Source organism: Daucus carota, chromosome 5, assembly GCF_001625215.2.
Source record: "Daucus carota subsp. sativus chromosome 5, DH1 v3.0, whole genome shotgun sequence".
Lineage (NCBI taxonomy): Eukaryota > Viridiplantae > Streptophyta > Magnoliopsida > Apiales > Apiaceae > Daucus > Daucus carota.
This window is the reverse complement of record NC_030385.2, coordinates 21,387,686-21,401,447: the sequence shown is the minus strand read 5'-3', so window position 1 is coordinate 21,401,447 and position 13,762 is coordinate 21,387,686. Positions and strand designations below refer to the sequence as shown.

The 13,762-nt window shown below is 35.6% G+C and overlaps 2 protein-coding genes across 2 annotated transcripts; one reads left to right on the top strand and one right to left on the bottom strand.

The window, feature by feature from the left end:
- Window positions 1-3,732: 3,732 nt before the first annotated feature.
- Window positions 3,733-9,533, top strand: LOC135152975 (uncharacterized). Its single transcript, XM_064094443.1, has 15 exons — window positions 3,733-3,955; window positions 4,548-4,876; window positions 4,971-5,762; window positions 5,841-6,008; window positions 6,089-6,217; window positions 6,301-6,429; window positions 6,960-7,124; window positions 7,208-7,321; window positions 7,422-7,502; window positions 7,603-8,111; window positions 8,185-8,362; window positions 8,454-8,600; window positions 8,691-8,828; window positions 8,908-9,105; window positions 9,181-9,533. The coding sequence occupies exons 1-15, from the start codon at window positions 3,946-3,948 to the stop codon at window positions 9,325-9,327; spliced, it is 3,234 nt and encodes a 1,077-aa protein (XP_063950513.1). The 5' UTR covers window positions 3,733-3,945; the 3' UTR covers window positions 9,328-9,533.
- An 855-nt stretch (window positions 9,534-10,388) lies between these two features.
- On the bottom strand, window positions 10,389-13,632 carry LOC108203278 (protein FAR1-RELATED SEQUENCE 5-like). The gene is made up of 5 exons (XM_017372076.2): window positions 13,611-13,632; window positions 12,436-13,342; window positions 12,078-12,336; window positions 11,427-11,984; window positions 10,389-11,081 (listed from the first exon to the last, which is right to left on the bottom strand). The coding sequence occupies exons 1-5, from the start codon at window positions 13,630-13,632 to the stop codon at window positions 10,488-10,490; spliced, it is 2,340 nt and encodes a 779-aa protein (XP_017227565.1). The 3' UTR covers window positions 10,389-10,487.
- Window positions 13,633-13,762: the final 130 nt, after the last annotated feature.

Below are 13,762 nucleotides of genomic sequence, written 5' to 3'. Positions count from 1 at the left end.
TTGAGGTTATAAAAAGCCCGTTGGGCATCCATGTTTGAGAAACATGGGCTGCCCAAACTCAAGGCACGAGCCCCCAGCCCGGTCAGGGCCCAGGACTCGAATCCTAGTCCTACTAGGAGTCTGACTGACGAGTCCAGGACTCCTAGAGTCCTACAAGAACTCTGAATTTCGTGGATAACTATCTAGAGTCCTAGATAACCTCCAGTAGCTCAAGATAAGGATCAGAGATCAGTCCTATCCTATCTCTGACTCAAACACCTATTTCTACTTGGACTCTAACACCAGGGATCCTACTTCTAATCAGTCTCTAATCCTGAGACATCTATATAAAGGGCTCTACCCCTCCAAAATAGAACTACGTTTTTTGACTTGATTCTTCACCCCGCTGAAGATACGTAGGCACCTCGTGAGGACCCGTCTGAGTTCCGACTCGCGAGATCAGTCAAAAAGCTCGAAGCTCACCCCTCGATTTTTGATCCATAACAGGCTGTATGATGATAACTAAGGTCTTTCAAGAAATGGGGTTTCCTTTATGGGTCAGAAACAAACAAGTGAACTAGTTTATAAGCAAGAACATAATTTGTTGTAGTTAAGAGGGAGGTAAGAAAACAAGGTTCTAAACTCATTATCAAATAACTGGCAGTTACAAAAGATATAAATGATAATTAAGTGGATACATTTGCGAGATATAAGTGACAAAAGGTATTTCATTTCATACTTGGGTAATTCCAGAATACTAGTTAATTAGTAGAAGTCTAATTCTATAAGGAGTTTTGCAATATTCAAAGCATATCAAAAGCATTGCAGGAGCAAAATCTTTTAAAGAGAAAGTTGGTTGGATATATACTTGCCTTAATTCTGGTGTCTAGCTCGGGTTTCGATTAACACTATGTAGTGCCTTATCATTCCTTTCTACTAACTTCTGACAAGATTCCATCTATATAGCAAATCTCTGCGTAACTTCAACTTGCAACACAACTTAGCTATTTCTGAATACCCACTTCAATCACTTCTTGATCAACGTCTCGTTCAATTTTATAGGATGGCAAATAGTATTTCAGTCATCGGATCAGACGGATTAACTAAGCTTGAAAAGCATTAAGACCTATTATCTATCTACCCTTCGCATATACATACCACATAGTCAGATAAACACATAGCACATAGTTGAACAATTAACTTTTATAGATACTAAAAGTCAATATTGATAAGTTAACATATAACAAGTTTCAGTTAACCATATCACTTTATTCTTATCTATTTAATATCCTTTAACAAGTAGAATATATATATAATTTCTAACAAAAATTCGGCATGACCTATTCGTGATATGGACCATACCCTGAGTAACCACACCACAAATACAATCCACAAGTCATTTCAATATTCTTATCCGTCTCAAACTTTTCCATTTAACATGAAAAGAAGTAATTTTGCCTTGACTTGCAGCTATGCTATCGAAATAAACCTGCCTTGACATGTAGTTATTCTAACATGTATTTCGATACACACACCTTTTCTATCACATATACAAATAACAAGTCAATGTACATGTGCACAAGTCAAGTATGTGATCAAGTATGCTAACTTAAATGTGTAATTTAATAAACTAGAAAGCACATATCAAATCACTAACCAACACTATTATACTATAGATTCATATATATAATCTATTAAACTATAACTAGCATTTAGCACGTAACACGTAACAAATGATGATACATTTAACATAGCGAGAATAGTCTAGCCATCACATATTTTAGCACAAAACCTTATGTCAAGTTATAACATACAAAATAGCTACCGAACCTAAAATTTAAGTTAACCAGTCTCGGAAGAATGACATTTTACAACACCTAGATGAACTCGAACAGAAAAGTTTAAGACATAAAAGTTGTAGGATAAATCGATACCTTTCCAAAATGGTAAGGCTCGCTAAAAATGACCAAGTAACGAATTCAGAAACTTTAAAACAAACAGCTGCATAAGCAAATTCAGCCCTGTTTTCGCAAGTAACTTAGTATTTGAGACTGTTAGATCATAGGATTGGTTGATGAACTATAAACAACAATCGTAGATCCTGAATTAAGCTTTCCAAATTGGTAAAGTTTAAAGTCATAGCTAAAATAATGAATTTACTACGAATTTTTGAAGTCAGGTTGTACCAAACTGAAATACCAGGGCAGATTTTAAAAATGCAGATTTTATCATAATTTAAGGCTGAATTTGGAAAAACACAAAGAATAAAAACTGTAGGTAATTCCATTATCTTTCCAGAGAGTGCAAAACCATTATCATATGATGAACGAATCAAGAGATATGAATTTAACAAGGAATCAGCAGTGCATTTGTGCAAGACTCATATCAAACACTTGGTGTGCCATGTGTTTAGATTAAATATAAATGAATTGCAGGACAATATATAACCGCTGAAAACATATATTAAGAACTGAAGCCACATAGCCACGCATACAAACATTAATTTCTATACATACATACCAACAATTATAGACTCAAACCTTAGCAACTAAATCGTATTTATATATATATCAAATTAACATCCTCGTCAAACAAATCCCCCAACTAGTAATCTGATTAAGAAAGTAAAATCATATACATATATATAAACTGATGTATCGGATAAAAGATAGTATACCCACTATAATTGAACATCAAGTGCAGGGTGGAGTCCATCATCGGAGACAGCAAGGCGGTTCCGGCAAGACAAAAGAAATTAATATAATAAAAGTTTTGAGATTTATCACATAATCCTTATAAGGGGGGTAGAATGTAATATCCCAGAATTTTTTTTATTATTTAGTTTGTGATTATTATAAATCTAATTTGTTCAGATATTATCGTTATCTTTAATTGAAAAGTGGATTGATTATGTGAATAGTTCTATGTGCTTATACTTGTTCAGTGGATTAGTATGGATTTTACAAATTATGCGTCCTCTTTCTTTCTTTGATTTCGAGGACGGAATACCTATAAGGAGGGTAGATTGTAATGACCCGGATTTAAAAAAAATATATTATTAATATTATAAATGATTTTCTTAAAAAAAGGAATAAGATTTAATATTTTATTCCAGTTTAATGAGGTTTCAATGTTTTATATATTAAACCCCGGATTCGTGGACCGTCACAGTATAAATTATTTTTCCGGTTCATTAGGGTATCGAATTTTGTTGTCTGTTTTGAATTGAATACCATGTTAAATATGTGTATTACTTGTTCTACGATTTAATCGTATTATCTGGATGTGATTTATGCTTGTGTGCATATTTGTTCAGGATGTGATTTATGCTTGTGTGCATATTTGTTACAAATGCTTTGTTGTTTATAAATATTTATGATTTTCTTTAAAATGGATTATAGTAAAATGAATTTCTAAATATACAAAAATGATTTGTAAAATTCTTTTAATTACTTGAAAATGATAATGAATATTTTAGGAGTTTTTAAAATATTAAAAATATTATTTTGTAAAAATTTGATTTTTAAATATTTTCTAGAACGCAATTAATTTCTAAATTGTGTATAAATTTCATATATACTCGATAAATCTCAAAACTTTTATTATATTAGTTTTACAGAGTTGGGTTCAGCGGGGGACTATTATTTACATAGTCTTCGAAGACCATACAATCCACCATTGGATTAGATACTTGTTGCACGGATCAGATTGTCCTAACAGTTTTTAAAACTAAAATACTTGCATCTATACGCTCTCGAAGTACCGTACTTTTTTCAAACAAACGTACAGTGCGGGATTAGTATCCCGCAACCCACTCACAAAAATCGACAGTTACAAAACACAATTACTATCCATGACGCCGAAGATCATTGTACCACGATTCTTGCAGAACGATTCTCGGAGATAACAGCATATAAACTGGGTCGATAGCAGCAGCACAATACACAAGCAAGAGCGTCCCGCATAATGTTTAGAGGTATGCTGAACAACTTTTCGAGCGTTTCTTTCTTCAGGTTTCTTAGAAGATTTTGCTTTGATTTTAGATTTGTGTTTCAAATTTATAAATGGTAGTGATTTGTTCTTAGTTTTTAATCTTAATTTGCAGAATGCGTGTCTTGTAAACTGTAATGGAAGAAGGGTTTATTCTCTAAAAAGTTATGCATGTCTTTTTTTTAGTTTTTTTTTTCAGTTTGCAGAATGCTAGTCCTGTAATATGTAATGGACAGGTTTATTAGAGAGAAAAAGTAAAATGGAATGCTAAGATGCACCTCGTAATTTAAAGAGAATTAGAGTTTGCATAGTGAATTAAAAATATTTCAGAGGAACTTTTTGAGTTTGGTCTTTAGAGCTATAGATCTTTTATATAATTTCGTTATGTTGGTAACTGAGTTTGTGATACATATCAGATGTTTTATCCAAAGTGCTGCTAAATTAGTTGCCAATTGTATTGCCGTTGGAATATAGATTGTGTTAGAGATGATTGTTATACTTTGGCAAGGTTGAGTGTTTTAAATTGCGGGTTTAACTTATAAACTATCACTCTGATTGCATAGAAATATTTAATGCAGGAGTACGACGAAGTAGTCGGCTTACTAGAAGCAATCAGTCTCGGAGCCCTGCTTCCAAAAGGCGAGCTTTGAGTGGAGGCGCTATGTCAGGGCTTGACGACATTAGAAATGAATGGAAGATTGTAGGAAGTACGCACAACAAGGAATCGAGCGAAGAAGAAAATGACTTTGTCACTCCAGTAGAGTCTTTCTCTAAAACCAGTGAACGATTGAATAAGGGAGAACGCAGTACAACATTTAAAAAAAAAGGGAAGCAAAGGACATTGTTCAGTTCTATGAAAAAAGTACAACATCAAGCGGAAAGTAGCAAGAGATCATGGGAGAATGAGGTAATGTGTTTTCTTGTAATGCCACAAAATTCTTAGATAGTTCGAGAATTCTTATATAAAATATAACTACTGTATTTGCTCTCGTACTTGGCAGGAGTTTGGACAAGAAATAGTACTTGTAAATAGTCCAGCAGTAAATCCAAATATTGCAGTACAAAGATCACAACACCAAAAGGCCAATGACGGAGCAAAGAGGGGTCGCAGGAAAATAACTGTTGAGAAGGGTAGTGGTGGAACTTTAAAAGAAGTAAAGGTCAAGAAGCCAAGAACATATGATAACTATATACAGAAGAAGTTTTCCCCGTCAATAATGTCTGACGTACTTGGAAACTTGTCCGATGAACAAAAAGATTGGGTAACGAATACAGGTTTCGCTGATATTTTGGGTTTTAGGATGGTTTGGTACACACACAAATTGGGATACAATGTGGTTACTGCATTTAACAGCGAGGAATGTTGTCTTGACTTGAAAGCTGGAAAGGTTGCAATTACTGATCAAACAGTGAGGAGTGTGCTAGGTTTGCCAATGGGAAGTGAGGGTATCAAATCCAAGGATGAGAAAGAGAGGCTGATTTTGTGGGGCAAACAATTTCAAGGGTGTGCGGGTTCTGAAATCACCCCTTTGATGTTGAGCAATAGAATTATGGGGAATCGTGAAGCGGACACAGATTTTAAGCTAAACTTCCTAGTTCTGTTGTACAACTTCTTTTTTGAGGGGCAGCAGAACAGGTTTTTAAATCGTGATGTCCTGCGCTATGCATTCGATCTAGACAATTGCGGCAGGTACAACTGGTGTAGACTGCTAATAGAAAGGATGCAGGTAACACATAATTACTGGGCAGCTGAGAAGAAGCGTTACTTTACAGGATCCTTACCATTCCTCATTGTAAGTTGAAAATTCTTTGCTTTCTAATTCATTAAAAGGTTTTAATAGTTTCTGAATTTGTCCAATTATGTCGTGCAGTATCTATATGTTAGCAAAGTGAGGAACCCGGGAACGGTTTATATTCTACCATCGTATCCAGCCTACAAAGGGTGGTCAGACAGGCTTCTTCGTGAGAGGCAGAAATATGATGCGACCCACGATTGCTTTGGAGTTGGTAATTTAGTAACACTGAAGGACAAGCCAGATGTAAGGATTCATGTGGTTATTATAAAATATTTCACTATGATTTCTAAGCATAACGTGTATATCAACTGTAACATGTTCAGGGAAGTGCAAAGTCCACAAATGCAGCTCCTGCAGACGAAAAATTGAAGAATGCAGTTGCTGAACAGATGGAAGTTATACTCTTAACGGACAAGGGACAGTTGGATGGTTTGGCCGACAATAATGGAAAGGTAGATGTTTAACATTTTAACAGTATTTTCAGTATAAAGGGATTTTCTATTAATTATGCCAACGGGTTCTAAATATTTTAAAGGAAAACTACATCGACCACACTAAGAAAGAAGATGATGTTTTTGTGGAGGATTCTTTTAAACTAGATGATGAGTGTGTGCATGACGGCTGGGAGGACGGGGTGAATCAAGCTGAAGAACACAATTATGCTGTAAGTTTGAGTAGAATTTATACAAATTTACAGTTAAATTAGTGTTTAATCAACTTGCTACAAACTGGAAATGATGACAGACTCCTTGAATATCTTGACCTCGAATTCTTGCTTGATTCACAATTTGAATAATGAATAATAATGTCCACCTTCCTATTGTAGTACACTTATTTAACAAATAGGAAACTAGGAACAGAATGTTAAAATTCTACAACAAAAATACCTAAGATTGCAGGACTTGAAATCCATGTAAAAAGGTTAATATAGGCAGAAAAGTTGACGCTATTTGTTTCTTGACTTATTCACTAGATTATGCCATGAAGTTGCAATAATAAAACTAGTGATGTTCAGCAAACTTCATTTAACCAAAATTTAAGCATGCAAAAATTCCCTTTAATTTGTTTTAAACTCTGTGATTTTGCTGGAAGGTCTGGATTTGTATTCTATCATGAAAATGCGCTGGTATCTATATTTTTAATCTGCAACACTTTTTACTTAATTCGACGAATGTTAATTTATTTAATTTTAAGGAGAAATACATCGAGCACGATAAGAGTTTGGATAGGGTTTTCTTGGAGGATTCATCTAAACCCGATGGTGAGTGTTTAGATAAAGGTTGCGGTGAAAGATTTCTTATTAAAGAGAAACATGAAGAGAATTCCTCGCACAGCCGCATAACTAGTGTCTTTATCCAGGTTTATTATTACTTAATTCCAAGATGTTTATAGTAGTTAATATCTGTATAAGCCTTTAGCTGATCATGTTTCTCTAAAAACAGGATATGCACAAAGGAGCTACCGATAAGGACTCCAAAGCAGGAAGATCACCTGAATTAAATGATGCACAAGGCGTAGTAATGGAAACTCCGATTAATGTTGCGACAAAAACCAAGGTCACTGTAATACTGCTTGAACATAAATGTGGAAATAAAAAGAAATCTAAATTATATTTCATTTAATTGAGTGCCTTAAATCTAAATTCTTCTTGTTTAGACTGCACTCTCCAACAACGAGTTGTTGCAGGGAAGGGAGCCGGTGGCAGACGATGTGATTGAGACTCATTTTGATGAAACTGTAAGTGTTTGTTCATTTTTAGTAAATACAGGGTTCTTAATTAAACCTATTTAAAATCATTGTCATGAAGACGTGCATTTTGTTTTAACTCCTTCTACAGGAGTATGTGAAGCAATTTAAACAAAAAATGGCCGAGTTGTCCAAGCTATACGACACATGCTTGGACAGATATGAAGTATCATATGCTCTGTACCCAGATAATTCGGTCATCCAGGAAATGAAGACAGAATATGCATACTTCTTCAAGTTATTTCACGAGACAACTCCACTTTCCAAAAAACTGTTTACACTTGTAGATAATGGAAAAGACATGGGAAGAAGATCACCTTTGGAGGATTCAGCATTTGTTCCAAGCTTCTCATTAGGAGTGTCACAAGTGACACCAAAGAAACTGGTGAATGACATGGAAGGAATCCAAGTAGCTCGTGAGGGTGACCAACTTAATGTAAGCGGGAATGTTGGATTCATAAGACCACGACGAGAGACTAAAGTGTCTCAGATTTGTCGTTCTCCATTTGTTAGCAGAGTGGTGGATATAAGTACTCATTCAGTAAACGGGGAGGAGAGCAGAGTTTGGGATTGGTTGTTTTCAAACAAAAGAAATAAAAAGTAAGCCGTGTCAAGTTTTATGTACTGAATGATGTAGTTATTTGGCACTGATTTTAACATGTACACTGGACAGGGAACACTTGTTCGAGTGGAATAAAAGGATGTGTACAAAGGCACACTTCCAATCTTTGGAGGACAACAAAATGGTAGAGACCACGGTTATTGATGCTTGGACGTGTCTCCTGAATGAAAATGAGATCCTGAGATCCGATGCATCACCACTGCGTTTGTTTCTGAACACGGAGACCACGGTAAAAAAGAAAATTGGACTTTATATTACAATGTGTACCACTAGGAAAATATGCAAGAGATGTAATTGTTTTATATATTTTTTGTCAACAGTACGGACCAATGAATATGGTTGTTAATGATGGGGATATACATGGCGTTTTAAAGCGCAGGGCTGTTTTCAATGACAATATAGAAGTTGTACTAGAAATGGTAAATGGAATCCACAACCGGATTTATGGCGTTCAAGACTTTGATATGGTAAGCGACATGTCCTGTCAAGTACAAATATTTTGATTTGTAGACAACCTGTTGAGAGTTTATATTACTAGTTTTTGTTTTTATTTGCAGTTTGTGTTCCCAATATATAATGCAACACATCATTATATAATCTGTTATAACATGAAGAAGCCAAGTTGGGAAATTATAGATAATAGGGTGCAAACGACTAGTTTTGCTGATATGTTTGGAGATCTACCGTTTCGTTTGGTAAGCAATAATAACTAGTTTTAATAGCTATGTTGTAATTATAAATGTACTCAGTTCATTATTGGCTTTAACGTGACAGCATGACTGCTTTTGTGATTGGATTTCAATATACAATCTGCCAAAAGGAGAGGAGATTGCAAAGACAAATCCAAGAGTTGTGAGGTTGGGATGGCAGACGACTGAAAACTGGATAGATTGTGGCGTCTATGTGATGCGCCACATGGAGACATATATGGGAAGCTTGTATAGATGGAGTGCGGGACTACGCGCTGAAGATGTACAGTTATATCTAAACTAATTCTTTTAACGAAAATGAATAAGTGTACATGTTATCTAATTAGATATTCTACAGGGAAAAGCAAGAGATTTGCTAAAGAAGCTGAGAATGATCTACTGCCACAAAATACTGACGTGGAGCGGAAACAAGTATAGGCAAATGATAATGCGCAATGTTGCAAGCTTTATCAAGGACAAGAAGGCTGCATTAAGACAGCTTTAGAATTTGTTATCTGTAGAAGAAAACAAAAGCCAAAATAAGATTATAAATGTTTGAGCTATGGTCTGGATCCTTGCAATCTGTTTATATTTTAAACTTGTTGATGCTCTCTAGTACTTTGCTATGAACCCAATATTAGTGTTTGGACCAATTATCTGGATGTTATTGTCTTTGAGTTTTTAATGCAAAGGATCTGTTGGTTTGCATAAGTGTGGCTTGTTATTTTTCTAGTGATAAAACTGAGAAACAAGCCTCGATTTCAACTGCTGATTCTGATGCCAATTTTTCACCAAGCATAAAAGATCTTCACTCCCCCAAGGATCCAGAACATTTAGAGGTTTGCCACATATCTCAGTTTTACAAAAATGGTTAGCAAGTGGATGCATTTTCTTTAAAACATGGTCAGGATGCGGCCAAAAATCATATTTTACACATTGCAGCCTCCAAACTCTAAAGATGTGAAGCACAGAGCAAATAACAAAAATTGTTTGTATTGTACTCTGTAACTCTAGGTTTACTAAACAAGCTTGTCCAAACAACTCATTTAATAATCAATTCCTCAAAATTTGAGAAAATATAAGATAACTCACAATACAGGCTTAAACAAAAGTGACAGACATTCCAAACACACATTTTGGTCCAACTGTAAAGAATGTCCAGACTTCAGTTTTCAATATAGATCCTGTAGACGCCACGCCATCTTACAACAACAGCTAACTCCAGTGTCATGTAAGATCCCTCAGAATATATGTACCAAGTCAAAAGCAAATCTTTCCATTTAAAGGAAAGTAAATAAAATATAACACTTCAAATAAATATCAAGTAATGCTAAACTTGGCCGTATGTAATTATCAAGTAATCTAGTTATGCAGTTATCTAAATTAGTATACCAGAAGAAAATACTCTGCAGTACTGATCTTTCCACAAATCCATTTCAGAAATTCTTAGCTATATACATCAACCAACACTTGATTCATAATTTAATAAAAACACTTTGCACATATAAAAAAGCATGATCAAATAAATTAATAAACACAATTAATTCTGTTCACACTCAAGTCCAATCAAGTGACAATGTTCACACAAAGATCAGCGACAAATAACGTAATTAGATAGAGCATTCATATACTTGTAAGCAGCAGCCCATGTGGAAAACATCTTTATTAGTTTCCGGGGTCCTTTGGGGGTTCAGGACAGGTTCGTGCATTGTGCCGTACCATCTGGTTACAGTTCCCACATTTCCTTTTCTTCCTGTCCTGCGCAGAGAGTTCCCGGCTACTTTTTAATCGACTACCACAACCTTTGTTCCTGCTAACTCCTGGATTATGAACATTTATTTCACCATCAGGCACTGGACCAAAAAACCTATCAGCCCTGTGCGTGGAATCGTTATTATCATCTGACACCATTTTCTCAGTGAACGAAGAACTGATGGCCTGTAACCCTGTAAATATAGAATCAATCTTGTCCATATCATCACCAGCGAGATTGATGCAGTTATTAAATTCAAACCAAGCCCTGGTGCGCTTAAACTTTTTTATGTCCTTATTGTGCCTGCCATGAGGTGAGTCAGAAGAGAACAAAAACGAGTGCTTTTGAATTGCGTCCTTGGTCCAGCGTGGCTTCACAAGATCAGGAGGGATTACTTTTACCCCACAATGGTGCAAGGCAGCAAAGGCGTGGCTGCAAAGATATCCTTTTCGGAAAAAAAACTTGCAACTACACTCAACATAATTATCACAGTGTCGCACAGTCACCTAAGGCATAAAATATAATGATTAGCCCGTAAAAATAAAATCCTTCAGGCAAATATGGAATCCTCATTCATTAATACAAAAACTCATTTATCATCAATATTATGTGAGTGTGCTGCATTACAATCTTTCAAAACCAGTATGGACTACTAAAAAACAGGGCAGAACTTAGAATTATATGTACTGACCACGCGAGGAAACAATTAAAGAAAAAAAAGAATGACAACCAGTAGATATACTAATGTGAACGCACCATTTATATCGAAAGAACGACATATGCAAGTAATATTCTTGTTCTTAATGAAAGCAATTAACAAACTTTATCCACCAGGAAATAAAAGTATGTACCTCAAAAATCTTGTTGTTCAGTAGCTCATCTTTAAATTTAAAGGTTGAGGAATCGATGCCTATCATTCTATCATCAAGAATATTATGATAGCATCCTGACTTAATTTCCTCCCTCACAAGATAGTAAATTTCCAATGTATACACCTTAGAAGCCTCTAACTCTATACGCATTGACGTCTCCATATGTGGTGTCTCCTGAGATCTCTTGTCATCAGTGTCATTTCTAAGGCGCTGCTTGTCCATAGCACTTTCAAAACGAGAGTAGAATTCAACGAGATTGTTCCCGCTCTCATGGAAATGCTGGAAAAAAGAGTTTGAACTCTCAGACCGTGAGGTTGTTCTGAGAAGTCCAGCCATTTCAATATTAGAGAAATAGGCAGGAATCCATTGATCACGTATGTCATACATCTCATTCAACCAATCATTATCCTCTAATTTGAATTCTACCATCACACCTTTCCAATCGTTCTCAAACTCTATGGGTGTAAGATGATCAGAGTACACAACCGACTTCAATCTATCTACAAACTTTTTGTTTGAGGCTAGTTTAGGACCAACCTGTGGAAAATAAATATATAATCATTTACAACTGGAGGGGAAAAAGAGGAACAATAATACAAAATGAAATAATGCAATGATACAGATTCTAACCTTCATTGGAAGCTTGTTCATAATGTGCCACATACAAAGGCGATGAGTGGTAGAAGGCCACCATTTATCCAGAGACTTCTTTATAGCTTTACATTGATCTGTTATAACTGTTTTGGGAGCACGACCCATTGCATCCTCGAAGGTATTGATTATCCACTTAAAATTTTTGTAATCTTCTTTCTCTAAAAGTCCAGCAGCAAAAGTAACATTTTTCCAATGATTATTGACACCGGTGAAGGGTACAAAAACCATGTTGTACCTAACACAGAGAGAAAAACTTAAATCATTACCGAGAAAATAAATAAATACAAGAGCACAAAAAACAAGCAGCCAAACATTCTTCTTAGCATGTAGTTACCTGTTTGTGCGGAATGTCGGATCAAAGGACACGATGTCGCCAAACACATCATAATTGGCTTGCCCAACAACATCTGTCCAGAAAAGGCCAGTCAGACGCCCTTCACTATCAACTTTGTAATCATAATAAAAGCTGCTTTTGGAGGCTTCTTTGATCGACTTAAATTTAGACAATAGCATATCAGCGTCGTGAGCACCAATACGACTTTTGATATCTCTGGAAAAATTTTTAAAATCGTCAACAGTTGCACCGATGTCATCAAAAGAACCAGTCATCTCCTTCACTAAACTATGCGCACGTGTGGGACCTATGTTGGCTCTGGAGCAATCCATTATAAAATTCTGATAAGCAAGTGACAGATTTCTATTACATCGCAAAAACATCCTCCCCGCTCCCTTTGCCAGAGGGTGATTATGTTCCTCCACGAAACCACTTAGGACAAAACCTCTCAGACCAGCAGGTTTTATGATAATATGAGCTTTGCACTCGCATCTTTTGGAAGTTGTTCTTTTACGTGGTCCCTGGACAGGATTGTCGAATGAGCTTGTATAATTTTTTGTATCGGGTTTGCCTCCACGACTGCATTCATAATACTTTGCAGATAAATTGCCACGTCTGTCAGTTTTTTCGGTTGATTTCTTCACATCAAATCCACAAAGCCTTCCATATTCACTATAGAATCGATATGCTTGTTCCAAAGTCGGGAAATGTTGATTTAACTGTGGTTTCTGCTCTTCATCACATTTAGGCGTCCAGTACTTAATACCATCTAACCCCACTTTACATGTATACTCTTCAGTATTATCATCAGTAGAATCATCTGCAAAACTATCTGAATCAGAACCTTCACTCAGCGAGTCCTCTATCAAAGCTTCGGAATCAGAACTCTCAACATGGGGCAGCATATCTGCATATTCCTCCGAAAATTTTAGTGTCCACAAAAAAAATATATGTACATAACTGGTTGAGACAATTAGAAGGACAAATACAATACTGGTTGAGACATATAGTCGAACATGAGAAGAACAAAAAATATATGCTAAAGAAACAACATCAACTCTGTAACGGAACAAGGACACTGAAAATGAGTACTGATAAACAATCAAAAGTGTAACAAATAAATGTGAATAAAATCTTATGGACACTACAAATCGAGATAAGAAATATTTACATACCTGCCTCTCGAGCATTAGCCATGATAACTATACACCAAAATGAATTTAGCAGCAAAACAAGCCTTTTCGATATAATTTGGTTGAAGAATCTGATGTCTATGATTACAGAAGATAGCGGTGTTGCACGATGATAGAACACAAAAAACTGCCAT